General features: G+C 53.2%; 1 protein-coding gene across 4 annotated transcripts; it reads left to right on the top strand.

Annotated features, from left to right (window-relative positions):
• The first annotated feature begins 1654 nt into the window (after nt 1-1654).
• Nucleotides 1655-11213, top strand: XIRP1 (xin actin binding repeat containing 1). 4 transcript variants are annotated; one of them, XM_078354687.1, is made up of 3 exons: nt 1655-1800; nt 5046-8403; nt 8831-11213. In XM_078354687.1, the coding sequence occupies exons 2-3, from the start codon at nt 5047-5049 to the stop codon at nt 8837-8839; spliced, it is 3366 nt and encodes a 1121-aa protein (XP_078210813.1). In that variant the 5' UTR covers nt 1655-1800; nt 5046; the 3' UTR covers nt 8840-11213. The 4 variants fall into 4 exon arrangements, with proteins under 4 accessions (XP_078210813.1, XP_017821450.2, XP_002759787.2 ...); XM_017965961.5 differs by having other exon boundaries at nt 5043-8403; XM_002759741.7 differs by having other exon boundaries at nt 5046-11213.
• Nucleotides 11214-27981: the final 16768 nt, after the last annotated feature.

Below are 27981 nucleotides of genomic sequence, written 5' to 3'. Positions count from 1 at the left end.
CTAGAGTGCAGTGGCGTGATCCCGGCTTACTGCATCTTCTGCCTCCCAGGTTCGATTCTCCTGCCTTAGCCTCCCAAGTAGGTGGAATTACAGCCATGTGCCACTATGCCCAACTAATTTTTTATATTTTTAGTATGGTTTCACCATGTTGGTTGGGCTGGTCTTGAACGCCTGACCTAAAATGATCCACCCACCTCAGCCTGCCAAATTACTGGGATTACAGGCATGGGTCACCGTGCCTGGCAGAAGGCACTCTTTTCATATAATAATTCCTTCAGTTCTCAAAGCCATCCTAGAAAGTAGGAACTGTCAGTATCCACAGGGAGAAAGCTCCTCCCAGGAGAAATCCTGCAAGACCTAAGGCTGCTCCTTATCCCAAAGACGGGTACATCTGTCTCCCTGCCCTTCCTAGGGAGAGCCAGGAGCCTGGGGGACAGGCAGAGGGCTAGAAAAGAGCAGGGAAGAGACAAGAGGGAGGGAGACCAGGAAGAAGGGGTTCCCAGATGTCCTCACCCCAACCCAGCTGACGCTGCTGGACTGACATTGACTCCATGGAAAAAGTGAGCAATGTCTAGCATCACCCCTGGCACCAGAGGGCATTTGGGGAGTCAGAAGGAAGACCTCATGTGCCAGGCCACAGAATGCACCTGCACACCCTCAGAAATGGAGCCTGGGCCAGGCCCACCTAGGACAAAACACCTCTTTCTGGTTTTCTGTGGATGGTCCCCTGACATCTTTCACCACACCGGTCTGTCTGCCAGGATCTGAGCCTGCTCGGCCCTCGGGCCCTGGTAAACGAAGGAGGAGGCAGGTGTGACCCCCCCTCCCCCACCACTTCGCCTGTGACTGGGAAGCTGATGACTCCAGGGTCAGAAATAACCCCACAGTCAGCTCCCTGCATGCCACCCTTCCCCTCCCCTCCATTCCCAGAAAGCCTGGGCCCTGAGTCAGAGGGAAGAGTCCAGAAAAAAGCAAAGACTCAGATAATCTGGGATGAAAACCACAGAGTCTTGCTGTGGAATTCATTGATAAATCAGGGGCCTAGTGAAGAGCTGAGCCTGGTCGTTCAGATGTCTTTCCCCAAATCCAGCTTCATCAGGACCGTTGACCTGTGCTGTGGGGCTCGGGGAGGAGTGGGTAAGACAAGGGGGAACTCTTCAGTGCAGAAGGGAATGGGGAAGAAGTCGAGCTGGCCCTCACTCTCAGAGGCTGCCAGGCTCACAGCAGAGGAGGAGGGGCCCAGCCTGCCCTCAGGGGACCTCTAGTTTCCTCGAACGGTGGGTGGAGACACATCAGGAAGAGTCAGAGGCTGGACCAGAGTGGAGTGATGGGGACTGACAAGACGGGTATCAGATGCCCCTCCTTATTCACTCTCTCAAAATAGTCTGGGACACCCCCAACCCCACAACCCAACTGAGTCACTGACCCCAAGCCCCAGATCAGACTTTGGATGAATGAAGTTTCTTCCCCTCTGCTTCCCCTCCCCAGCCCAAAGGACATGTAACTGATTCCCCCGGATGGAAGAGTGACTTCCACAAGCCCTAAAAATAACCAAACCACTTAATGCTCTGAACATAGCCTCTCCCGCCTGCCCCCACCAGGGCCCACCCCCTAGCCAGCAAGATAAAGGCAGCTGCTACGGCTGGCAGGGGACAGAGACCTGGAGCCAGCGAGGCGAGAAGGTGTCTGCAGAGCCAGCAGGACTGAACCACACCGAACAGAACCTCGAGAGGAAGGACCAACCCTGAGACCACACCTGTTACAGACCCCAAGCACCCTGTCAGCTAAGAGAGACCCTCGGTGAGTCACCTACCTCTCTGTCCTTCCACGGCAAGGCTGGCTTTCACAGCTGGGGTCCCCTATCCTGGAATGGACGTATTGGGGAGGCTCTGAGTCTGGGAGGAGACTGAGGGCATGCATGGGAGGAGGTGAGTGAAGTCTCAGATATAAAGAACCCACAAAGGAGGTAAAGACAGAGTGAGCCCCATGGGAGCTCTCAGAGTGGCTCCCACAGGCCTGAAGCAAGCAGAAAGGACAGGCTCCTGACTCCACCCAGAAAGGCCTGGAGTTGTGATTTTTAAAATACAAGGTGTGGAGTACCTCAGGCTTCAGGGCTTCCTCCCAGGGAAGCCTCAGGTAGGCCCAGGGTCTGGAGGAAGGAGGAACAGAAGTGAGGTGGGGCTGGGGGCTGCAGCTAGGCCTGGGTGTGCATTGCCAGAACAAGCCCCAGGCCCAGTTGTTGTGGGGGACACTCTTAGCATATCTAGCCCAGCGATAGCTCCCAGGGGCTGGCCTGAGCCCAGCTCCCTGCACATCACAGCCTAAAACCTGGGGTGGAATTTGGACTCTGCCCATGTCCATGGTCTTGCCCAGTTGGAAAGCCCCCAGGGCAGATCTGGAGGACTCAGGGCAGGGAGACCAGACCTGAATTTGCCCAGATGTAAAGACATATGGAGCCAGCTGGGCCGTGGAGGAGGTGACCTGAGGACAGCAGGGGGACCATCCTGAGAGGCTCGCCAAGCTCTAGGACAGTCCTTGGGGCTGACCCCACCCTAAGTCCGGTCCCAGTTATGAATTCTGTCCCGACTCTACACTTGGCCCAGCAGTCTCAGGCCAGGCAAGGGTGGTGGTGGGAAGGCCAGGGGTTGGGAGGCTTGCTTTAGGCTTGCTGCCGCCTTGCTGAGCCTCCCTGGACAGCTCCTTTCCCCTCTGTGGGCCTCTGTTTCTCCGTTTGAACAATAAGGGGTTTACACTGAGTGACCTCTGAGGGTCCTTAGGCCTGACATCCCTGGACTCCATGATAATAGCTGTCTGTGGCCCCAGCAGAGATTCTGGACATTCCTGGGGGCGGGGTGGGGCGAAGCTGACGGTCTGCACCTGCCATCTGCCCAGGCCACCCTGGTGGAGACAGGATGGCATGGAGGTGGCAAGAGGCACAGGTTTGCCTTGGGCAGGGGAGCCTCTCCGGAGCTCAGAAATGAAAGAAACCACCCAGAGCTTTGATGAGACTCAGGCTGCAGGTTTGAGAGCTCTCACTCCCCAAAGGTTCTGATGTCTCTACTGGACTTGCCAGGGTGGGCGTGGGGTAAGCAGGACCCAGTTCCCTCTCTCCTTCAGAGGTAGCCATAGGAAGTCCCGCCCCACCTGCTGCCAGCATCCCCACACCTCTTCCCGGTGCAGACTCCTTTGCACAGGGAAGGTGTCCAGGTTCCAGAACCTGGTTGGCCTGCAGTGCAGGGGCCTGACACCAGCTCAGGAGGCAGGATCAGGGAGCCCAGGGTAATGAAGGAGATGAGGTGAGCCAATGACCCTGAGGGTCCCCACTGACTGGGCCTCAGCCACCCTGAGCCCAGGGCTGCTGTTCTGAGGCCAAGACCTCAGCTATATTTAGCACTTTATGTGCTGCAGAGCAGTGGGTCAGGGGCAGCGGGAGGGGGCACATGCTTCCCATTCTTTCCCTGCTGACCTCTGATGACTGTCAGTACACCTGTCACAAGACAGATAAGACAAACATCGACAGAGAGCAGAGAAGGGCTTAAGGGGTGGGAGGCCATTGACCGGTGGGGCACAGCAGGGGAGAAGCTAAGCTGGGGTGGCCGTGAGGCCTGCAGGGGTAGGGCTTAGCCTGAAGCCCCCCGAGTCCGAGCCCCTGAAGCTGTGCTTGCTTGCTTAGGAAGAGGTCTCCAGGGCTGGGCACGGTGGCTCATGCTTGTAATCCCAGCACTTTGGGAGGCTAAGGCCAGTGGATCACGAGGTTAGGAGTTCAAGACCAGCCTGTCCAATATGGTGAAACCTCATTTGTACTAAAAATACAAAAATTGGCCAGGCATGGTGGTGCACACCTACAGCCCCAGCTACTTGGGAGGCTGAGGCAAGAGAATTGCTTGAACCCAGGAGGTGGAGGTTGCAGGGAGCCGAGATTGCGCCATTGCACTCCAGTCTGGGTAACAACAGCGAAACTCTGTCTCAAAAAGAGAGAAAAAAAAAGAGGTCTCCAAGGTCTCCAGGAGCAAGGGGCAGAAAGCACCCTGGTCCCTTGGTCCTCTCCCTGGCAGGTGTCACTGTCATATCTTCCCAGGGTGCCTGCTGGGGAATAGAGCGTCCTATGGCCAAAAGGAAAGCTTTATACCCCCGGCCCTCTTATTTCTTGGGGCCAGGCCCCAGGTGGAGTTCAGGGACCCCAAGCCAGCACTGCCTTCCACTTATTCACAAAGATGTGACTCTGGGCCTAAGCTCCCGCATCTTAATTTATAAATGGTTGTGCTAAAAGACCTTTCAGGTCCCCCTAGCTCAGGCATTCTCAGTCTTGATTATAGTGCAGAAAACCCTGACCGGAGATTCAGAATTTGGGGCTGGCCTAACCACGAGATATCTGGTGAGAGCTTCCCAGCCCTGATCCTCAGCTGCTTCCGCTCCAGCATGGGCTGCTGGCCTCTGCCTGCCTCCCTGGGCCTGGGAAAGGTTGGAGTGAGTTGACAGCCAAGAGGTAAAAGTTAGGCAAGGCTCCAGGTCAACATGGCAAGTCTGCCCTCTGGTGTTCTGCAAGGGAATCTCGTCTCCAGTTTAGAGATCCGCCCCGCCAGTGCTGGGACTCCAAAAATCAGGATTCCCCCAGGCCACTCCCCTGGAAGTCTAGGGAAACGCCGATTTTTAACAAAGGCAGGCGAGGATGGGGCATGTCCAGTTTGCCCTCTGGGTTTGGGCATCCCTTGTGGAGCTAAAGGAAAGTGTCTCATGGCGGGTGGTACCATGGTCACTCCCTAGCAACCTGGGAGATGCAGGGAAGCAGGAACCCATTGCAATGGGTGGGTCCACATGTCCTAAGTTCAAGACCCATTGCACACCAAACATGCCGGCAGCAGAATGAAGCCCAGGCCAGGCGCATAGAGAGAACGAAGGAGTCTCTAAGCATAAGTCAACCAGAGCTACTCTGACCCTGAGCCCTGTTTCCTGCCATTGCTCCCAGTATCCAGCCTCTACCCTGCTGATCATCTAGACCTAAGGCCCCCAATCCCACTCTCACCTCTTCCCCTTCTTCTCAGAAGGATGGCCGACACCCAGACGCAGGTGGCCCCCACACCAACCATGAGGATGGCAGCTGCAGGGGACCTGCCTCTCCCTCCACCCCCAGCCCTAGAGGACCTGCCACTGCCGCCACCCAAGGAGTCCTTCTCCAAGTTCCACCAGCAGCGGCAAGCTAGTGAACTCCGCCGCCTCTACAGGCACATCCACCCCGAGCTCCGCAAGAATCTGGCCGAGGCTGTGGCGGAGGATCTGGCTGAGGTCCTGGGCTCTGAGGAACCCACCGAGGGTGACGTTCAGTGCATGCGCTGGATCTTTGAGAACTGGCGACTGGATGCCATCGGAGATCACGAGAGGCCAGCTGCCAAGGAGCCCGTGCCAGGTGGTGACGTCCAGGCCACCTCCCGCAAGTTTGAAGAAGGCTCCTTTGCCAACAGCACAGACCAAGAGCCAGCCAGGCCCCAGCTGGGTGGAGGGGACGTCCGTGCAGCCCGCTGGCTATTTGAGACAAAGCCCCTGGATGAGCTGACAGAGCGGGCCAAGGAACTGGAGGCTACTGTGAGGGAGCCCGCAGCCAGCGGAGACGTGCAGGGTACCAGGATGCTGTTTGAGACACGGCCGCTGGACTGCCTGGGCTCCCGCACCTCCCTGCAGGAGCAGAGCCCATTGGAACTGCGCTCAGAGATTCAAGAGCTGAAGGGTGATGTGAAAAAGACAGTGAAGCTGTTCCAAACGGAGCCCCTGTGTGCCATCCAGGACACAGAGGGTGCCATCCACGAGGTCAAGGCCGCATGCCGGGAGGAGATCCAAAGCAACGCGGTGAGGTCTGCCCGCTGGCTCTTTGAGACTCGGCCTCTGGACGCCTTCAACCAGGACCCCAGCCAGGTGCGGGTGATCCGGGGGATTTCCCTGGAGGAGGGGGACCGGCCCGACATCAGTGCGACTCGCTGGATCTTTGAGACGCAGCCCCTGGATGCCATCCGGGAGATCTTGGTAGACGAGAAGGACTTCCAACCATCCCCAGACCTCATCCCACCTGGTCCGGATGTTCAGCAGCAGCGGCATCTGTTTGAGACCCGAGCACTGGACACTCTGAAGGGGGACGAGGAGGCTGGAGCAGAGGCCCCACCTAAGGAGGAAGTGGTCCCTGGTGATGTCCGCTCCACCCTGTGGTTATTTGAGACAAAGCCCCTGGATGCTTTCAGAGACAGAGTCCAAGTGGGTCACCTACAGCGGGTGGGTCCCCAGGACGGTGAGGGGCACCTATCCAGTGACAGCCCCTCAGCACTGCCCGGCTCTCAGGGTGCCCCCCAGAGGGATGGGCTAAAGGGAGATGTGAAGACGTTTAAGAACCTTTTTGAGACCCTTCCCCTGGACAGCATTGGACAGGGTGAGGTTCCAGCCCATGGGCGTCTGAGCAGAGAAGAAGGAACTGATTCTGCTGGACAGGCCCAGAGCATAGGGGCCCCAGTGTATGCCATGCAGGACAGCAAGGGCCGCCTCCACGCCCTGACTTCTGTTAGCAGAGAGCAGATAGTCGGAGGTGACGTGCAGGGCTACAGGTGGATGTTTGAGACACAGCCCCTGGACCAGCTCGGCCGAAGCCCCAGTACCATCGATGTGGTTCGGGGTGTCACCCGGCAGGAGGTAGTGGCTGGGGATGTTGGCACTGCTCGGTGGCTCTTTGAGACCCAGCCCCTGGAGATGATCCACCAGAGGGAGCTGCAGAAACGAAAGGAAGAAGAAGGGAAGAGTCAGGGAGACCCCCAGTCTGAGGCGCCCCCGAAGGGCGATGTTCAGACCATCCGGTGGTTGTTCGAGACGTGCCCAATGAGTGAGCTGGCCGAAAAGCAGGGGTCAGAGGTCACAGATCGCACAGCTAAGGCTGAGGCCCAGTCCTGCACCTGGATGTTCAAGCCCCAAGCCTCAGACAGGCCAGCGGGGTCCAGGGAGCAGCACCTGCAGGTCAGCCAGGTCCCGGCTGGGGAGAGACAGACAGACAGACATGTCTTTGAGACCGAGCCTCTTCAGGCCCCAGGCGGTCCCTGCGGAAGAGGGCCTGTGAGATACTGCAGCCGCGTGGAGATCCCTTCAGGGCAGGTGTCTCGACAGAAGGAGGTTTTCCAGGCCCTGGAGGCAGGCAAGAAGGAAGAAGAGCAGCCCCGGGTAATTGTCGGGCCGATCCCTGCAGGTTCTGTGCACAAGTTCACCTGGCTTTTTGAGAATTGCCCCATGGGCTCCCTAGCAGCTGAGAGCATCCGAGGGGGCAGCCTCCAGGAAGAGCAGTCCATGAGTCCCCCAGAGAACGGGATTCGAGAGAGCCAGGAGACGGCAGCCGAGGGGACCCTGTGGACTCTGCACGCCACCCCTGGCATCCTGCACCACGGAGGCATCCTCATGGAGGCCCGAGGGCCAGGGGAGCTCTGCCTTGCCAAGTATGTGCTCTTGGGCACAGGGCAGGGATGCCCCCATATACGAAAGGAGGAGCTGGTGTCGGGTGAACTTCCCAGGATCATCCGCCAAGTCCTGCGCCGGCCAGATGTGGACCGGCAGGGGCTGCTGGTGCAGGAAGACCCAACTGGCCAGCTCCGACTCAAGTCGCTGAGGCTGCCAACTCCAGGCAGCAATGAGGGTGCTGAAGACATGGACCCTGAGTTCCAGCAGCTTCTGGCTTGCAGTCTCGGGGCCTCTGTGGCAAGGACTGGGCTGGTGATGCAGGAGACAGAGCAGGGCCTGATCGCACTGACTGCCTACTCTCTGCAGCCCCGGCTGACTAGCAAGGCCTCCGAGAGGAGCAGCGTGCAGCTGTTGGCCAGCTGCATAGATAAAGGAGACCTGAGTGGTCTGCACAGTCTGCGGTGGGAGCCACCGGCCGACCCGAGTCCAGAGCCAGCCAGCGAGGGGGCCCAGAGCCTGCCCCCAACGGAGAGCGTCATCCATGTTCCCCCACTGGACCCCAGCATGGGGATGGGGCATCTGAGAGGCCCAGGGGCCACCCCCTGCCCTCCTCAAGCCATTGGAAAGGCAGTCCCTGTGGCTGGGGAAGCTGCAGCACCAGCCCAATTGCAAAACACAGAAAAGCAGGGAGACAGTCACACTGGACAGAAAGGGATGGCAGTCTTGGGAAAGTCAGAAGGAGCCACGACTACCCCTCCAGGGCCTGGGGTCCCAGACCTGCAGGCCGCCATGCAGAGTCTTCGGGTGGCAGCAGCTGAAGCCCAGAGCCTGCACAAGCAAGTTCTGAACAAGCACAAGCAGGGCCCCGCCCCCGCGGCCACTGCCGAGCCCATCCAGGCCGGTCTTCGGAAAGCTGGGGGTATCCAAAGCAACATCAGGCCTGGGAGTGGAAGTGATCCCCGGATCCCAGCAGCCCCCAGAAAGGTCAGTGGGGAAAAGCAGGCAGTACCCAGAGGGCCACCTGGGGGGCGGGTGACAATTCAGGACGGCATCTACACCGCTCATCCCGCGAGGACCTTTGACCCGCCTGGGGGTGTCCAGCCTTCTGAGAGGGAACCCCAGTCAAGGCACAGGGAAACCGCCCTCTCAGTCCAGGCTGTCGGCTCCCTCCAGGGATGCCCAGCTCAGAGTACTGGGCCAGGGCAGGAGGTGCCTGGGAGCCACACACAGATGGCCTGGGGGCCTCCAGGGAAGCTGATGGCAGAAGTCTGCCCAGGGGGCCTCCAAGCTGCAGAGACCACCCTGAAGACTGCCCCTCTAGGCCGCCACATTCTGGCCTCTGGGCCCCAAGTGCCAGGTGCCAGCCTGCAACCCCGTAATGCCTTTGTTCCTCCTCCTCCTACTCTCCCAGCTGCTGTGACAGGACCTGACTTTCCAGCCAGAGCCGGCTGTGATGAGGACTCCATCCAGCAGGTCTCCGAGCCCCTGAAGGACCCCCTTCTTCAGTCCCACAGCAGCTCTGCTGGCCAGAGAGCCCCTGGAGGGTTACAGACAAAGACCTCAAAACTGGAGCCCACCAAGTCCCCAAAGGAGAAGCCACAGCTGCCCCCTAAACCCGCACACCTAACCCAGAGCCACCCTCCTCGGAGGCTGCCCAAGCCCTTGCCTCTATTTCCCAGCTTTTCCTTGGAGAGGGGGCAAAGAGAGCAGCAACGAGGTGAGACAGATGCCGCCGTCCCTCAGCCAGCCAAGGTTCCCACCACTGTGGGCCAGGGCCACAGACCTCTGGCCGACTGCCCCAGTGGACACAGCACCACGGCCCCCAGGCCCGCCCAGAATCAGAGTTCTGAGCCCCCCAAGCTCAATGCTGTCAACCGTGATCCCACCTCACCACAGGGGGGCCCCAGCTCCCCAGGAGAGCAGCCCGTGGAAGGGGCCCCCGAGAGTCCTGCGAGTCTGCAAAGAAACCAGAATGAGCTCCAGGGCCTCCTGACCCAGGTGCAAGCCTTGGAGAAGGAGGCCGAGAGCAGTGTGGACGTGCAGGCCCTGCGGAGGCTCTTTGAGGCGGTGCCCCAGCTGGAAGGGGCTGCCCCTCAGGCCCCCACTACCCGCCAAAAGCCCGAGGCCTCCGTTGAGCAGGCCTTTGGGGAGCTGACACGGGTCAGCACGGAAGTTGCTCGGCTGAAGGAACAGACGCTGGCCAGGCTGCTGGACATTGAAGAAGCGGTGCACAAGGCGCTCAGCTCCATGTCCAGCCTCCAGCCTGAGGCCAGTGCCAGAGGCCATTTCCAGGGACCTCCAAAAGACCACAGTGCCCACAAGATCAGTGTCACAGTCAGCAGTAGCGCCAGGCCCAGTGGCTCCAGCCAGGAGCTCGGGGGTCAAACTGCAGTCAAGATCCAAGCCAAGGCTGGATGCCACACAGAGGCCCACAGCAAAGTCAGGGTCAGAAATCACACGGAGGTCGGAGGTCACACAGCCTCAACGGCGCCTCCCACCGGGAGGCAGGAGACATCACAAGAAGACCTGTGCCTCCCTCGAGTCTTACCTCCCAGCCGAGATTCACCCTCCTCCCCAACATTTATCTCCATCCAGTCGGCCACAAGGAAGCCTCCAGAGACTCCCAGCTTCAAGGGCAACCCTGACGTCTTGGTGAAAAGCACACGACTAGTTCAGGACACGGGCCAGGCCCTGCTCCAGCAGAAAGGTGTCCAAGACAAGGCTGGGAAGAAGGACGTCACCCAGTGCTCTGCACCGCCTAAGCCTGCCCCTCCCTCAGCCAGTCCCCTGCCCACAGGGCGGCAAAAGAGTGTTCTGCAGCTGCAGACGGGGCCAGGGAGCTTGCAGCACTGTGGAGCCATGAGAACTGTGACTGAGCAGTACGAGGAGGTGGACCAGTTCGGGAACACAGTCCTCATGTCTTCCAGCACAGTCACCGAGCGGGCAGAGCCACCCAAGAGCCCAGGTCCCCACCCCCGGCTCTATGCCTCCCCCCTGCTGAGGCAGTTCCTACACAGCCCAGCTGGGTTCAGCAGTGAACTGGCAGAAGCCGAGCTGGTGCAGGTGTCCTGCAGCCCCCAGACAGCTGCCCAATAAGGCCACCCCTCCCACCACACCTGCCACCTGTTCTGGCCTCCACTGCCCCAGGACTGAGGTGGGTGCCTACCTCCTGCACCCTGGTGCAAGGACCAAGAGGAAAGGACATCTTCTGAGGACGACTGGGGCCATCTCCCTTTTGTCAGTTCTTTCAATAGGCCCAGTTCCTCCGATGGGAAAAGAAAGGTCTGGAAGCAGCCCACGGAGTAGCGCAGGCGTGGGGGTGGGGTGGGTGCCCCCAGCTGCTTGGGGGAGGATGCAATATATACACAAACACGTTTCTCACACAGACCTGGCCCACGCATGGACATGTGTGAATCTGCACGCCACTGCCTGAGGTGGAGCCCCCCAGAGTGTCCCTCTACCCAGAGGTTTTATTTCTTTTATTAGTCTGAATGTTCCCAGCCATCTGCTCCGTAATCCCCGGAGAGGAACGGAGCCAACTGGACACAGCATCGCTGTCTGTTTGCAATCACTGTGAGGTCTCCAGAAGGGCCTGGCGGCCAGCCCCTTCATCACCATCTCCATCATTCAGCTGGTCATCTGGTGGCCCAAAGGTCACATGAAGAGTCAGCAATTACCATGTCCCCAGAAGCCAAATGCACAGCCTTTCTCTGTCCCCACAACTGTCCCCCACTGCACCCAAACAGAAAGCGTGCGGTCTGAATAAACCCAAGTTTTATTCTCTACTCTGTGCATATCTGACTGTGTGTGCATCTGTTCCAGTCGGTGTTCCCGCTGCAGGGGAGAGAGCAGCCACAACCTCCAGGTGCCTCCTCTTCCTAGCAACGGCAGCGTGGGAAGGCTCTAAAGGCCACTCCTTCTCCACCATCGTAGCTGACAACCAGAAATGCCCTGCCCACTCTCCTATTCTCCTTACCCCCCTCCCCATCACGTGTGTGCTCGTGCACACACACACACACCCTGCTGCCCTCTCTGCCTCAGCCTCCCTTCCTGCGCGTTCTTGATCACCATCCTGAAGGGGATCTTAGAAGCCTGCCCCAGAGCTGGAGAGCAGCCCAGTCAGGCCTGGGAAGCGGGAGGAACTCACGCCAGGAGAATTCCTGTGCCCACCATGGCTGGGCCACTTCTGCCTATTCAGCCCAGGTGCTGTGTGCCAAGCAGGGGCTCCTGGGAAGGGGAGTGCTCAGATCCTGGCCTGGAAAGTCAGGATGATTTGGTGAAGGGCCCTTTTCACGCTGTCTTTCAAAAAGCACTGGGCATCTTCTGTATTCCAGACCTGTTCTAGGCAGTGGGGACACAGGTGCGGTCCAAGGGGTCCCGCTTTCAGGGAACTTTTTAAATGAGGAGACAGACAATAAATGAGAAAAGTTAGATCAGGAACAGGGTGATGCACCTGGCTAGGTCGCTCTCGCACTCTGGGATAAGTTACATGACACTGTGTCATGTAACAATGGCAGGTGATTGCTTTAGGTGGAGTGGCCAAGCCAGGCCTCTCTAAGGAAAAAACACCTCAGTGGAGATCTAAATGACAAAGAACAACTATGTGAAAACCTGGGGAGATAAGCGCCGGGTGGAGGGACAGCACCGGCAAAGACCCGGAGGTGGAATACATTTTGTTCCGGGGTTTCCTGGATGCACAGGCATTTGACACTGGGTTTGCCTCCCACCAAGTTCATGTGTCACCCACACTTTGCTTCAGTGGAAGAGACAGGCACCTATCCTACCCCTACCCGTGGGCTCAACCCTCCACAGCCCTCACAGGCCCCTCATTTCCTGCTCGGCCAAGATGGGTGGGGCTCCCCTGGGACAACATGGCTCGGATCTGGAAGGAGTCTGCACCCTGTGGGAGACTATGCTGTCTCGAGAATAATCAAGGTCCCAAATCCGCCTGCTTGGGCCTGGTACACCATGTTGTTGAGCCCCTCCCCGCATGTCCCCCTCCCCTGCCTTCTGCGGGATCTCTCGTGATTCCAGGGCCCAGCAGCCTACAGAGCATGACTGCTCTCCCCAGCATTCTCATCTGTAAAGTGGGCACAGTTATAGTACCTACTGCTGTGAAGATTAAGTGAATTAACCCATTTATGCCTGAAGTTGCAATTTTGAATTTCTGCAATTAGACCTTGGCGATGATCCTGAACAGTAGGATAAAATAACTTCCACATGCTTAATGTTCCAATAATGGAACACCAGTCAGTGTAAAAAGTGCTTGAAGCTCTACCTGGCATCTGGAACTCAAAGACATTCACTTTTCACATTATTGTAATTTTTAAAAATATATCTTCTTCCTTAACTCCAAGGGGGGGCTCCCTGTCTTGCTCATCTTGGTACCTCTTTACCACAAGTGCCCAGAAGGTGCTCCATAAATGTCAAATAAATGAATGAAACGATTGAGTGAACCTGCCGATTCATCCAAGGAACTTTTATTGAGCACCTCATTCATGCCGGGTTCTGTTCAGGTTGCTGAGAACAGAGAGGAACAAGGCAAAATGTGCGTCTGAGCTTATGGAACTTCGGTTTAAAGAGGAAGATGATATAGGTAGAAGCAGATAAGATAATTCTGGAGGGGAGAGATGGGAAAGGTTGGCAGTTCCTTCGGCTTGGGTGGTCAGGGAAGGCGGCTCAGCGGAGGTGACCCGAATGGTTGGAGGCGGGCGGCCTAGGGGGAATCGCGGGGAGGTGGCTGCGCGGCTGGTGGCGCCGGCGGGGCGTGCACGGGGGAGAGCGGCGGCTCCTCGGCTAGGCCCCTGCCGGAGCGCCGCGCACCTGCGGCCCCGCTAGCAGCCGAGGCGGGGCGGGGAGGGCGGGGCTGGGGGCTGAGTGCGTGCCGCGGGGGAGGGGCGGGGCTGGGGGCGGGGCGCGTGCCGCGGGGGAGGGCGGGGCTGGGGGCGGAGCGCGTGCCGCGGAGGAGGGGCGGGGAGGGGAGGGCGGGGATGGAGGCGGAGCGCACGGCGCCCGGACCCCGCCCCCGGAGCCCGCAGGGCGCGTTGCCACCGCCGTCGCCAAGGTGACGCTGAGGGCGCGGAGGCCGCGGAGTTCAGAACGTCCGGGCGGCGGCGGCCGTTGCTGGGAGACGCCCAGGGACTGGCTCCGCAGTGCAGACGCCGGACGCCAGGACTCGCCGTCCGGGCCAGCCCTCCCGCGGAGGCTCCCCTCGGATTCCAGACGGATGCCGGGTTCCCGTCCTCACCCACGTCCAGATTCCGCCGGGACCTGCGGGGCTGAGCCCCTCCTCCCTCCCTAGTACTCTCTGTCATGGCCTCCGTGTCTGGAATATGTCCAGTCCCCATCTTCACCGCCATCACCACGTCTCAGGCCACCGTCCGCCCTCCCTCCGCTGGGGGCTGAGGCACTGCCATCGCCTCCCCAGGGGTCCTCCTCCCTTTGCCCTGTCTGTCCTCACACTCTGCCCTCCACCAGGCAGCCAGAACTCTTGTGAGGAGTTTACCAGATCCAGTCCCTCCTGCATGATACCCTCCACCGGCTCCCCAGCTCAGGCTTCAATCCAAACTCCTCTCAGTGACCTGTGAGACCAGAATGGCTTGCCTCTCTGCCTTCCTCTCAGCTTCGTTGGCCCCACTCTCCTCCTCATCCGCATACCCTAGTCACACTGTCTTTCTTGTTCTTCTGAGAACATACCAAGCCAATTCCTGCCTCCGGAACTTTGTCCTTGACGAACCTCTGGAGGAAAGTCCCAGAGGCTTAGTGGTTGAGCTTCTCACTCAGGTCTCGGTTCCAGCGTCTCTCCAGGAAGGCCTTTCTTGATCAGTCCTCCCCGCTTCCCCCTATCTAAAGAGGCCCTTCTCTACGTTTTCTTGCTGTTTTGTGTTTTTTCCATATTTCCCTCTCACAATATGAAATTGTCTTGCTCGTTTATTCGCTGGTTTCTTAGTGTTCTACTTATTATTTCTGCATAGCAAACCATCCCAAACAGTGGTTTAAAAAAAAAAAACAACCATGTGGGTCAGGAATTTGGACAGAGTACAGTAGGCGTGGCTTGTTTCTGTGCCACAATGTTTGGGAGCTCAGCAGGGATGTCAGCCAGAACACACACGTTTGGCCTCTCCGTGTAGCCTGGGCTTCCTCACAACATGGCTTCCTCACAACATGGCAATCTCTGGGTTATTCAACTTCCTAAACTGCGGCTCAGGGCTCCAAAGACGTGTCCCAACTAACAAGGCGGAAGCTGTGTCGCCTCTCATGGCCTAGCTGAGAAGTCATAAAAAATCACATCTGTACATCCCGTTGGTTACAAGTGAGTCACAAGTCTGCCCAGATGGAAAGGAAGTGGGTATTAGACATCACCTTTTGGTAGGGAAGAGGCAAAATTCTAGAACATGTATACATCTTTGGAAAGTGACACCTCCAGTTAGTCTTCCTCCCACTGAAGTGTCATCTCCATGAAGAACCATTGTCCTGTTTGATTCTTGATGCACCCCCGTGCTGGAATGGTGCCAGAGCACATAATAAGTACTAGATTTGTGTTTTAGAGTGAATATACAAAGGATTATCTTTCAGTGAGTCATCCAAGCCCAAGCTCTTCTCCCTGTATTTCCTGCCCCAGCCCTTGATTTTGGCCTGATTTGCTCTGGAGAAAGCCCAGTGTTTGTATTGAAGGGCGGAAGTCAAGTGTCTTACGGGTGTGGAGATGTGCACATAACGCAGTTTTTGGGGAATAAGAAATAGGTAGTCAATGAGATTCTGGGCGAGTTTTCTACTGAAAGGGGATTTATTGAAAACCTAGCCTGCTTTTCCCTCATTCTTTATTCTGGAAATGCCCAAATGAGGTGGTTTTGTCTTCCAGGCCATAGAGAGCAGGAAGGTGGCACAACGAGCATGGAGCTTTGGGGAGGCAGGTCAGGCAGCAGGGGTGGGGGTAGAATGCCTGTTAGGAACAATGGCAGGATTGGGGCAAGAGGTGGCCCTGAAGCTGCCCGCGTGCCTGTGAAGTTACTCAAAGTCTCCTTGCTTTGTTATTTGTGAAGGACCTTCCATTTGATCTCCCCAAAGCCCTGGAGCACATAAGGGTCTCCTCCTGTCTTCCTCTTTCCCCAGAGGGGTAGCAGCATCTGCCATTCACACAAGCCAAGAGAAGACAGCCCAGGCTTCTCCCTGCATTACTGCCTCATATCAGTGGGCTCCAGCTTTCCAAGTGTGTCTTCCCCTTGCCCCCTGCTTCATTTCCACATTGATCTGTGAACTCCAGCATCCAACCGTACTGCAGCAACAGCCTCCTCACTTCTCTCCCCACCCCCACTGCCACCCCCAAACCGTCAGCCCTCCAATCCAGCCCTACAGCAGCTTCTCACCACTTCTGTCGCCTCAAAATCCACCCTTCTTAGGTCATTCAAGGCCCTTCCTGTGCAGCTGCTACTGTGTCCATGGCCTCCTCCAGGAGAGGAGAATTCTGTCTTCTAGATCCTTTCATGTTCTTTCCTGACTGTGCCACATCGCCCTGATTCTGCCCAGCGCCAACTTACCCATCCAGCAGAGGGGAAACGGTGCCTAGGGCCCACAATACCTTTAGAAGCCCATGAAAATGTTTTAACTTATTTTAATATCTGAAGGGAAAAACAAACTTTCAGGCTGAAGAAATTGTTTGAATAGGTAACATCAACATATTTGGCTTTATGCCGCTGCAGTCATAAAATATACTTTTTTATTTTATTTTATTTATTTATTTTTTTTTTTTTTTGAGACGGAGTTTCGCTCTTGTTACCCAGGCTGGAGTGCAATGGCGCGATCTCGGCTCACCGCAACCTCCGCCTCCTGGGTTCAGGCAATTCTCCTGCCTCAGCCTCCTGAGTAGCTGGGATTACAGTCACACACCACCGTGCCCAGCTAATTTTTTGTATTTTTAGTACAGACGGGATTTCACCATGTTGACCAAGATGGTCTCGATCTCTTGACCTCGTGATCCACCCGCCTTGACCTCCAAAGTGCTTAGATTACAGGCTTGAGCAACCATGCCTGGCAAAATATACTTAAAAAAAAATTTTTTTTTTTTTATGGAAAAGAAGCCCATTAAGGCAAAAGTACTTAGGGCCCACAAAGGTCACAGTGGGGCTCTGGTTTGGGTTATGCTGCCCCTGCCCCCAGTCTGTGGCAGAGTTGTCCAATTAGGTGCCCAGCTAACTTCCGAAGAAAACTCTGGCAGAGGCTCTGCCTGGGAACCCCCAGGAACCGCTCGCTCTCCGGTCCCCAGTCAGGAGTTCAGATGACTGCGGTCCGCCTCCCTAGCCCCCCCGACCTGCGTCCCGGAAGGCGGGTGTTCCCGGGTGCCCTGCTGCGGGCCCAGGGGGCGGTTCTCGGCTCTCACCCGCCGCCGCTCCGCCGCCGGCCCAGCCGGCTCCACCCGACCTAATCGGAAGAAGGAGGCTGGCTCTGAGCTGTTCTCTCCCTTCTTCCACAAAATCTCCGCCCACCCCCACCCCACCCCTCCCCCACCCCCCACCCCACCCCTCCCCCACCCCCCCACCCCACCCCTCCCTCACCCCGCACCTCCCCTCTTAGGTTTCTTACGAAAAAGTGCTGCTGAGAATTCCCAGAAAGTCCCGGATATGAAGTCACTGGCGTGAGGTCACCGAACCTGGTTCCAAGAATCAGAAGCTTGTGGGGGAGAAAGGAAAGCGCAGAAAAAGAGGGAGCAGCGATCGGAATCGTGGGTGCTGTCGCGGCCAGGGGAGGGGGACCAGCTGCTCCTTTGGGTCCCAGGCGTCTCCAACCAGGCCTTGGCCGGTGTGACCGCTGGAAAAGTTCCAAAGGAAACGAGGCTTCACTGCCATGTTAGAGAAAATGCCCATTGAACATAGAAATACCGATCCCTATTGACAAGATCAGAAAGTCCGATACTGCGTGGTGCCGAGCAGATGGGGAAACAGCCGTGTTTATCCACTGTTGTCAGGGAGAGAGAACTGTCTGCCTCTGACGGTTTGGAGAACAACTTGGAAATATGATCAGAATTTTAGATGAGCACCTTTTGACCTAACAATCGCACATCTTAGAGTCTTATCCTCGTGAGAAATACAAGGATACAGGCTTAGGGGGGTTTTCAGCCGTATGGTTTGACATACTTAAGGTTAGAGCCACCTGGATGTCCAACACAGAAAACGAGTCTAAAAAGTGCCACGGGCCCCCCTACCCTGGAATGCTATGTGCTGCGAAAAAGAATGAGGCAACTGTTTATGAGCCAGCTCTGTGTTCCCCATTATGGTCTTTTTTAATTTTTCTTTTATTTATTTATTTATTTATTTATTTATTTATTTATTTATTTATTTATTTATTTTTGAGACAGGGTTTTGTTCTGTTGCCCAGGCTGAAGCACAGTGGCTCAATCACGCTGACTGCAGCCTCAACCTCCCAGGCTTAAGTGATCCTCCCACCTCAGCCTCCCAAGTAACTGGGACCACAGGTGCACACCATCATGCCTGGATAATATTTTTCTAGTTTTTGTAGAGATGGGGGTCTCACCATGTTGCCCAAGTAGGTGTTGAATTCCTGGGCTCAAGCAATCCACCCCACTTGGCCTCCCAAAGTGCTGGGATTACAGGCATGAGTCACCGCACCCGGTCTGGTTATTTATTAAAGGCATATATTCATTCAACAGAAATGTATCAGCCCTATAAAGTACATGGCACATTGCAGATACCGGAAATACAGCAGAGAACAAAACAGCTTATGAGGATGGGGGACAAAATGCATCAAGTGTGATAAGTGCTGTGAGCGAAAGATGAGTGTGTAACTATAAGCATGGAGTTATCTTTCATCAGGAGAGGGAAGCTGGTGGGCTGAGCAAGATTTTGGGGGATCGGGGTGAAGAATCAGTCTGAGCAGCTCACATGGGTTGGGAATTCAGGAGTGATGGAAACATGAGAGCCATTTGAAATTTGTAGCAGAGAGGGTCCCAGGGAGAGACAGCTGGCACCCTGGAATTGAGACATTTGAGGAGGGTTTAATAAAAGAAGCCTTTAGAAAAGAGTAGCAGGATGTACAGAAGCCAGGAGGGTGCTGCAGGCCCCCAGGGCTAGTAACGGTGGCGCCCCAACCATCCCTAGTGCTGAAGGAGTGAGAAGAGGAAGTTTCTGGAACCTGGGGCCGAAGATAGCTGAGTGGAGAAGACAACATCCAAACTCATGTGATTTCATCCAAGGAAGGGGATTTATCTTTTTATTTCTCTTTTTTGTTTTTTTGAGACTGAGTCTCACTCTGTTGCCCAGGCTGGGGTGCGGTGGTGCGATCTCCGCTCACTGCAACCTCCACCTCCCTGGTTCAAGTGATTCTCCTACCTCAGCCTCCTGAGTAGCTGGGATTGCAGGTGTGCACCACCAAACCTGGCTAATTTTTGTATGTTTAGTAGAGACAGGGTTTTGCCATGTTGGCCAGGATGCTCTCAAACTGCTAACCTTGGGTGACCCACCTGACTTGGCCTCCCAAAGTGTTGGGAATACAGGTGTGAGCCACTGCACCAGCCTGGGATTTATCTTTTAATAGACAAGTTTGTACATTGTAAACTGACAGGAGCTGAGGCCTTTGGTGGAAGAATGCAGCCAGTCCATGGTAACCCTACAGGGAGAACAAATATCCTGACCTCACTGTCCACCCCTCCTTCAAAGGCCATGGGAAGCCAGAGGGCAAGGGAACCCCTGGAGGCAGCACATACAGGTTAGTCTCCAACTCAGAGCAGGGAGGAGAAGGATTTCAAGTGGGTTTGGAGTGGCGCGTGTAGGCTAGGGACGCAGGAGCCAGCAGTGCAGGTGGTCCGCAAAGCCACAAGGCTGGAGAAGGGGTCTCTTAGGGTGTGAGGCAGATAGAAAAGTGAACCCAGGTCACTGTCCTGGAGCTCTCTGATGTTTAGAGATTGAGACATGAAGTAGAGCCAGGAAAGGACCCTCCAAAGGAGCAGTCAGTGAGACGGGAGAACAGAGAGCCATGCCTGAGGCCAAGGGAAGCAAGTGCGTCTAGGAGGGGGAAGGGAGGGAGGGCTGAGATGAAGACTCCAGAGAGGTCCAGTAGGATGGTGGGAGGCGGGTGAGGGTGTGTGTGTAAATAATGCACACAGCATATTTCTGGAATGCTATGATAAGAGTAACAAAAACTCTTAATAGTGGCTGTAGCGGAGACACCTAAAGGTAAACAGAAGAAAGGAGACCTAACTTTTCATTTTCTTCCATTTTTGATGTTTTCAATTATGTATATGTATGAATTTTATCAAAGGGAAGAAAATATAATTTTTTAAAAGGCTCTCCCACAGTAAGAGAGATAGGATTTTATAGAAAAAGCGGATCCAGGCTGGGCACAGTGGCTCATGCTTGTAATCCCAGCACTTTGGGAGGCCAAGGCAGGTGGATCACCTGAGGTCAGGAGTTCGAGACCAGCCTGACCAACATGGCGAAACCCTATCTCTACCAAAAATTAGCCAGGTCTGGTGGTGGGTACCTGTAATCCCAGCTACTCGGGAGGCTGAGGCAGGAGAATCGCTTGAACCCAGAAGGCAGAGGTTGCAGTGAGCTGAGATCACGTTATTGCACTCTGGCCTGGGTGACAGCAGGACTCTGTCTCAAAAAAAAAAAAAAAGAAAGAAAGAAAAAGCAGATCCACAGTTTTTTAAAATCAATCAAAAGACAGACTTGGAAGAAAACAAATAACCCCATCAAAAAGTGGGCAAAGGACATGAACAGACACTTTTCAAAAGAAGACAAATGTGGCCAACAAGCATATAAAAAACACCTCAACAGCACTGATCATTAGAGAAGCGCAAATCAAAACCACAGTTAGATCCCATCTCACACCAGTCAGAATGCCGATGATTAAAAGATCAAAAATAACAGATGCTGGCGAGGTTGCAGAGAAAAGGGAATGCTTAGCATTGTTGGTAGGAGTGTAAATTAGTTCAGCCATCATGGAAAGCAGTGTGCCAATTCCTCAAAGACATAAAAACAGAGGTACCATTCAATCCAGCAGTCCCATTACTGGGTATATACCCAAAAGAATATAAATCATTCTATCGTAAAGACATACGTATGCCTATGTTCATTGCAGCACTACTCACAATAGCAAAGATGTGGAATCAACCTAAATGCCCATTAGTGACAGAAAATGTGGTACACAGGCACCATGGAATACTATGCAGCCATAAAAAAGAATGAGACCATGCCCTTTGCAGGAACATGAATGGAGCTGGAGGCCATTATCCTTAGCAGACCAATGCAAGAACAGAAAACCAAATACCATATGTTCTCAAGTGTAAGTGGGAGCTAAATGATGAGAACACACGGACACACAGGAGAACAGACACTGGGGCCTACTTGAGGGTGAAGGGTGGGAGGAAGAAGAGAATCAGGAAAAGTAACTAGTGGATACTAAGCTTAGTACGTGGATGATGAAATAATCTCTACAAACCCCTGTGGCACAGTTTACCTACGTAACAAACCTGCACATGTATCTTGGACCCCAAAATAAAAGTTTAAAAAAGAAAGGCTGGACTGGGGGTAACCCTGGGCTTTGAGAAAGAGAGCTGATAGAGTCTGGGACAGGCAGGGCTGAGAAGAGAATGGCTGGAAGCTGAAACAGAATTTACACTTTGTGTCAGCCCAGCCGGTGGCTTTAGGGGCAGTGACCTCTGACGTCTGGTTTAAATTATGTCCTGCTGTGTGCTTCACGACCTGCTCTTCACTCCACCCTGCCCAACCCAGTACTTCAAGAAAGCTTAATTCGTCACATCCTCGTATCTTTTAAATAATTTGACATGCCATGCTTTAAGTATTTTCAGTCTTACCTATCAAAAACAAGTCCCCTTCTTAGATGAAATCACACAAGCTTGGATGACGTCATCTTGGAAGGTAGAGTCTCCTTCTGATGAAGCTAACCCTTAGACAAGGGATTTCTTCCTCGCAGAGCACAGAATCCTTTGGATAGAAAGCTTTCTTTTAAAAAAAAAAAATTTTTTTTTTCAGTTAAGAATTTGCTCCAAATTTGTGAGAATTATTTGAGGATTGTGCTCTGATTCTTATCTCTATTGCAGGTCCCAAGGAGGATGGGTCCTGGTTAAAGACTCCAGTGGAACCAGTCCCTCAGGAGCCGCAGGCCAACTGTAGGAGGCTTCTCATCAATAGATGGAGGGATGAGATTGGGGGAGGGAAATGGTAAGAGGTAGCACTGGGAAATGGCATCCTCTCCTTTCCTAGGGCTGCCTGCTCCCTTGGGCTGGGAGTCAGGGACTCCTAATCTAACAGACTTGAGACTTTTCGGAATAAGGGGTTTTCTTAAAAAGGAAGGGCCAGCAGAGGAAAGGGAGCCACCAGCCCAGGCCATCTCCCCTCTTGGAGCCTGACTGGCTGGCTAGGGTCAGTCAGAGTTCCACTTTCTTCTCCATTGCTCAAACTTCTCAGTATAGCCTGTGCCTCTGAGTCTCCCTACCTCTGTCCTGATAAAAAGAAAACTCCGTGAGAGCAAGGAACTTGTGTGTATCATTTTCTGCTAATGATCAAATGACTAGAATACCATCTGGCACTCAGCCGAGTACATAAGATGAATGAATGCCCGAAATGCCTTTTCCACAGCTCGAACTACATTTCAAGGGAAACTCCCTAGACCAGCCTCTCCATCACCTCCTCAGAAATCTTCCAACCATCCATTTTTGGAAGCCCATACACATGGGTCCCGGGGTTGGCAGCCTCTCCTGGGCGGTGTACCAGAGCCTTGCACGTCTCTGCCCAATTTCACTTCCTGTGCCGTGAAACCAGCTGCGGTAGAATAATTTACACCACGGAAATTGGAAAACACTACAAATCACGGCTCCCCTTCCCCGCCAACCCCTGTCCCAGCCCAGAGAACTGGTTGCTAATCATTTAGCAGCACACTTCTGCCTCCAGTCCTGTTTCTGCCACTTAAAGCTCCATGATTGCGTCAAGTCACTTAATTGCTCTGAGCTTCAGTTCCCCATCAGGTAGATATCCCATGTCTACCTACAGGATTGTTGGGAGAATTAAACGTGATTATAACCCTGCAGTATAACTGGGTGGTAGCAGATACTCAACACGCTTTAGTATGGTTCCAGTTATCTGTCGCTGCTAACCAATTGGCAGGTTTAGTGGCATAATACATTTAGCTTGCTCATAAATCTATAACTTGGGCAGAACTTGGTGAGAATAGGTCATACTAACTCGAAAGACCCGAAGGCTAGAGGTGAGAATCATCTGAAACTGTGTTCACTCACGAATCTGGCAATTGATGCTGGCTGTCAGCTGGAGCCGTTGGCCAGGACACCTACATGTGAGGTGTGCCAGGTAGCCCAGGCTTCCCCACAATATGATGCCTGAGTTTCAAAGTTGGGTATTCCAAGAAAAAGCTAGGTAGATGCTGTATCACCATTTCTAACTTAGCCTTAGAAATTACACACTATCACTTCGTTCACATTCTATTTATTAGAAGTAAATCACTAATCCTGGCCCGTTTTCAAGGGGAGGGATATTAGAGTCCCATTTTGATAAGAGGAGCATGTGGCCAGGCATAGTGACTCATGCCTATAATCTCAGCACTTTGGGGGGCCAAGGTGGGTGAATCACTTGAGGTCGGGAGTTCAAGATCAGCCTGGGCAATATGGTGTCCATCTCCACTAGAGACACAAAATTAGACAGGTATGGCGATACAAGCCTATAATCCCAGCTACTTGGGAGGCAGAAGCAGGAGAATCTCTTGAACCCAGGAGGCAGAGGTTGCAGTGAGGTGAGATTGAGCTATTGCACTCCAGCCTGGGTTATAGAGCAAGACTCAATATCAAAAAAAGAAAGAAAGAAAGAAAAGAAAAGAAGAGTATGAAAGAATGTGCAGGCACATTTTTGAGCCGTCAGGACCATTATTATTGTTGTTGCCTTTAGTATGCTCTAGCCTGTAGTATGAGAACTATCCCACTTCTCAGCCTGTGAGCTCTCTACAGGAGGGTAGGAATGCACCAGGCTCATTAAGGTTCATCCCATGGACCCTCCATCATTCTGCATGTGAGCCTAGGCCCTTCAGGGCTTACCACTGTTATATAAATGAATTTCCTCTTACAAGAGCTGGCCCTGGAAATTGATGCTCCGGTTCCTTAGGACAACATCCCAGCTGGCCCCATAAGAACTGAGGTGAGAGATCTGGACAGGACACAGCGAGGACAGCAGGTGACTTCACCAGCAGGGCCATGGTTCTAACAGGCCCTACTTACCGTGGAGTAGTGGGTGATTGTGAGAATAAGCTTGTGGTTTAAACAGACTCCCTCCAAATTCTCCTCTGAAGCTGGGATGGCAAGATCGTTGTCTGGCAGTCAGGTCATGGGGTCATGCCATACCTCTTTCTAGGCCTTAGTCTGACAACTAGAAATAAGAAAAAGTCCATAGAGTAGACATTTCTAACAGATTATTTAGAAAACTAGGTTAGAAGCCAATTTCTTCTGGAAGTGGTTGACAGGGTCACAAGCTTCTCTCACAGGAAATAGGAAAAGATGAAGCACAGAGAAAAATGCCTTGTTCTGTGGGACATGAATCCATCTCAGTTTCTTTGAGATCCGCAGGCCAGGGTCTGATCCCAGAGAGGAGCATGAGTGTGTATGCAGATGATCTCCTCCTTACTGTGGTTCCACTTGGAATGTTTCTACTTCACAATGTGTGAAAGCTGTACACATTCTGTAGAAACCATACTTCAAGTCCCCATACAACTATTTTTCACTTTCAGTATTCAGTAAATTACATGACATATGCAACAGTTTATTGTAAAATAGCCTTAAAAGCGTTAGATGATTTTGCCCAGCTGTACGCTAGTGTAAATGTTCTGAACACATGGAGGGTAGCGGAGGCTAAGCTATGTTGTTTAGTAGGTTAGGTGTGTTCAATGCATTTTTCACTTATGCTATTTTCAACTTATGATGGGTTTATCCGGACTTAACTCCATCATAAGTGGAAGAGATCTCTACGTGAGATGTTTGGGTGGGGACGTCATTAGGAAAGACCCAGGAAGGAACGGCCCAGAAAACCCTTCATTTCAATGGTGAGGGCCAGGAGCAGCAGAAGAAAAATTCAAGAGCTGGGAAAGGGAGGTGAAAGGGGCTCATCGTAGAGGGGAGATGCAGGGTGGTCAGGCCCAGCCCTCCACGGGCCGGAGACCTCTTCCAGCCTTGGCTTTCTTTTCTTATTCCCCTCCTCCCACAGCTTATGCCAGGAGCCCCCTGTCCTCAGTGTAATCTTCCAGGTAAGTCTAAGAAGGGCTGAGGCTTCTGTGTGTCATACCTGGTTGAGGGAGTTCAGGTCACACCCTCCAAGGCAGCCCCCAAGGGCATCAGGATGTCAGTCTAAGCTGGTTCATCACAGGGAACGCCAGGGCCACTGGGCCTGTCTCTTACCATAGAGTAACTCTAGGCACTTAAGGGCCTCGACCCTGGGCCACAGTCCGCTCATTGATGAAATGAGCAGAGTTGTCTAGAGCAGTTTTCCTAAAGTGTGGTTCATGAATCTCAGAGCCTGCAGGGATATTTCAAAGAAAAACTGCCTTGAGCTCATTTCCCGCAGAGGCAAACCCAGAGACAAAGATTTGAGTGTTTCACTTGGATCCCAGGAAGCACTCATGGAAAGCAAGAAAGGTGGACTGGGAAGGGAAGGGGAAGGAGAAGGAAAGCAAGAAAGGTGGATGGGGAAGGGAGAGGGAGAGGGAGAGGGAGAGGAGGGAAGCAAGAAAGATGGACGGGGAAGGGAGAGGGAGAGGGAGAGGAGGGAAGCAAGAAAGGTGGACGGGGAAGGGAAGGGAAGGGAAGGGAAGGGGAGGGGAGGGGAGGGGAGGGGAGGGGAGGGGAAAGGGAAAGGGAAGGAAGGGAAGGGAAGAAGGGAAGGGAACCAACGCAGGGTGTGCTGATGAGTAGCTGGGTGGGCAACTGCAGCTCAATCTCCCTGGGACCTCTGGGATGCTGTCTGGAACACACCTGTGTCCACCCTAGCCCACTGTCAGCTAAGGGCTGCGTTCAGGGCATTTTCAGCCTGCCCTGCGTGCCTGTGGAGCACGGTGCTGTGACCAGGAACATCACTCAGGCTGACAGTCCCCTGTGTTTGCAGTGAGAAACCATCAGGGCTAAGGGGACAGGATACAAGCAGGACATGGCAGAGGTCACTACACAGACAAGAAATGTTCCCATATGTTTCACAAATGTGAAACCAATGATCATTTCCATAGAAATCTCATTACCTTTGTAATAGTTATCATGGTCTTGTGGCATACACCTGTGCCGTCAGAACTGAATTAAGCTGTTTAGCTCAGCTCATATTTAGTAAAGAGAATACCATCAACTGTAGTCCAACTTGCTAACACATTTTCTTTTCTTTTTTGAGAGAGTCTCACTCTTATTGCTCCAGCTGGAGTCCAGTGGCACCATCTTGGCTCACCACAACCTCCACCTCCCGGGTTCAAGCGATTTTCCTGCCTCAGCCTCCCGAGTAGCTGAGATTACAGGCATGTGCCACCATGCCCGGCTGATTTTGTATTTTTTTTAGTAGAGACAGGGGTTCTCTATGTTGGTCAGGCTGGTCTCAAACTCCCGACCTCAGGTAACCCACCCTCCTCAGCCTCCCAAAGTGCTGGAATTATAGGCGTGAGCCACTGCACCTGGCGGCTAAAACATTTTCATACTGTTTTCATGGTATTATTTATATTTGTCATATTCCAATTTTATTGTTACTCTTGTTATTATATAATATAATAATGGCATTATGGCCCCAAATCATAAGGATGGATCCATAGTTCAAAAAAAGATTCATTAAAGAAAAAAAGTAGTATCGAAAATAGTAACAGAAATACTGCAGTATGAAGTGTGATGATATATATTAGGGCAGATGAGTGATTGAATCAGATGATTTTACACAAGTAGGGAAAAAAGTATGAATCAGAAATAGGTATGAGAATGAATATCCGAAAATAGTATTTGGTTAGCTGGTAACGCATTTCCTCCCAAGGCATCATCTATTGCAAAACTCATTTGATAGTGGCATGATGCCCAGTGAGGGATTGCGTCATGTTTGTTTACAGCAGACTCTGTAAACTAGTTACAAAACCAATCAACCTTTTCCTGAATACGAGTAAAATAAAGCCTAGTGTGATAGGGATGCATGTTCTCACTAAAGACAGAGGAAAAATGGAAACCATAGAAGCATCATTCAACCTGTCCACCTTATAGGGAAAATCAACACAGTTCACGCTAGGGCTCATAAATGGAGTCATAGGCTACCAGGGAATATGATGATTAGAGAAAAAGCAGAGCAAGCTCTTGATGAAATTACTGGATCAAACAACACTTTTGGATGTCACAGAAAATCAATGGCACACAACGTGAAAGAGCAACTGATGTCCTGAGTGAGTGGCAGCAGACAATTGATGCCCTGAGTGAGTGGCAGCAGACAATTGATGCCCTGAGTGAGTGGCAGCAGACAATTGATGCCCTGAGTGAGTGGCAGCAGACAATTGATGCCCTGAGTGAGTGGCAGCAGACTTTATTGTTGGATAAAACCACTTGTGGAAAGCCTCATTCATTGTCAAGGATTCATCCCATCCCTTCCTTCTTGATGACAAATCCCTGATTTTGATCCATGCACCAAAGTTCCCAGTCTCAAGCAATTAATTACAAAGGGTCTAAATCAGGCATGGTCAACCCAATGCCCACTTTTCCAGGCTTCCTGGAAAACAAACAAACAAACAAACAAAGATTTGTTACTATAGGACACCACAAAACCCCGTTCTGATCAATGAAATATGATGGGAAGTCTGCTGAAGGTACTTCTTGAAAATTTTTGTTTTCTTAATAATTAGGTTTACATGCTGGTACCTCTCCCTCCTTCTTCCTAAATTGACCATGCCTGAGGCTAGGCAGTCATCTTGCAAACATGAAGCAACCAGTGCAAGGTAAAGGCTGAGATAATTATAGACACATCAGCACGGCCATTACTGAGCCACGGAATGTCAGTGGCTGCCTACTTCGAGACTTCCTGTTACAGTACAGAAGTCAACCCCTCCATGTTTAAAGCCACTGTAACCTGGATTCTATCACTGATACTTGCAAACATTTCCAATGGGTGCACCACTGGTGTGTGGAGTAGGTGTCAGCTCTTCACATATTTTCAAGACACATGAGGGAAACATGCTTGTCAACTTTTTATTCTGTTTGTCACTAAATTCCTTTGTAAGATTAAATGAATGAGCTTCTGGCTCCCGGTTGGGTTCGGCAATGGCAATCCCCAGCAGGAAATGGAGAAGGAAAAGAGTGAGATCAGGGCACTCAATCCCCTGGTTTCCTGCCTGTGAGTCACCATAGGCTGGCTGCATCCTTCAACAGGAGGCCACTAGTCTTCCCAAGACAGCCCACTTGATCGGTTCTCTCCCTTCTAATGACACCTTCCACCCTTTTTTTCTTCAGGTCTGTGGGTGGTAACAGCTTAGCTACTGCTTCTCCAGTTTATTGTACCATTTCTTCGCATAATTCTACATCTGCAAGTCTGT

Source organism: Callithrix jacchus, chromosome 17 (assembly GCF_049354715.1).
Source record: "Callithrix jacchus isolate 240 chromosome 17, calJac240_pri, whole genome shotgun sequence".
NCBI classification, from domain to species: domain Eukaryota; kingdom Metazoa; phylum Chordata; class Mammalia; order Primates; family Cebidae; genus Callithrix; species Callithrix jacchus.
The sequence above is the reverse complement of the archived record's forward strand: the minus strand, read 5'-3'. Positions and strand labels throughout refer to the sequence as shown.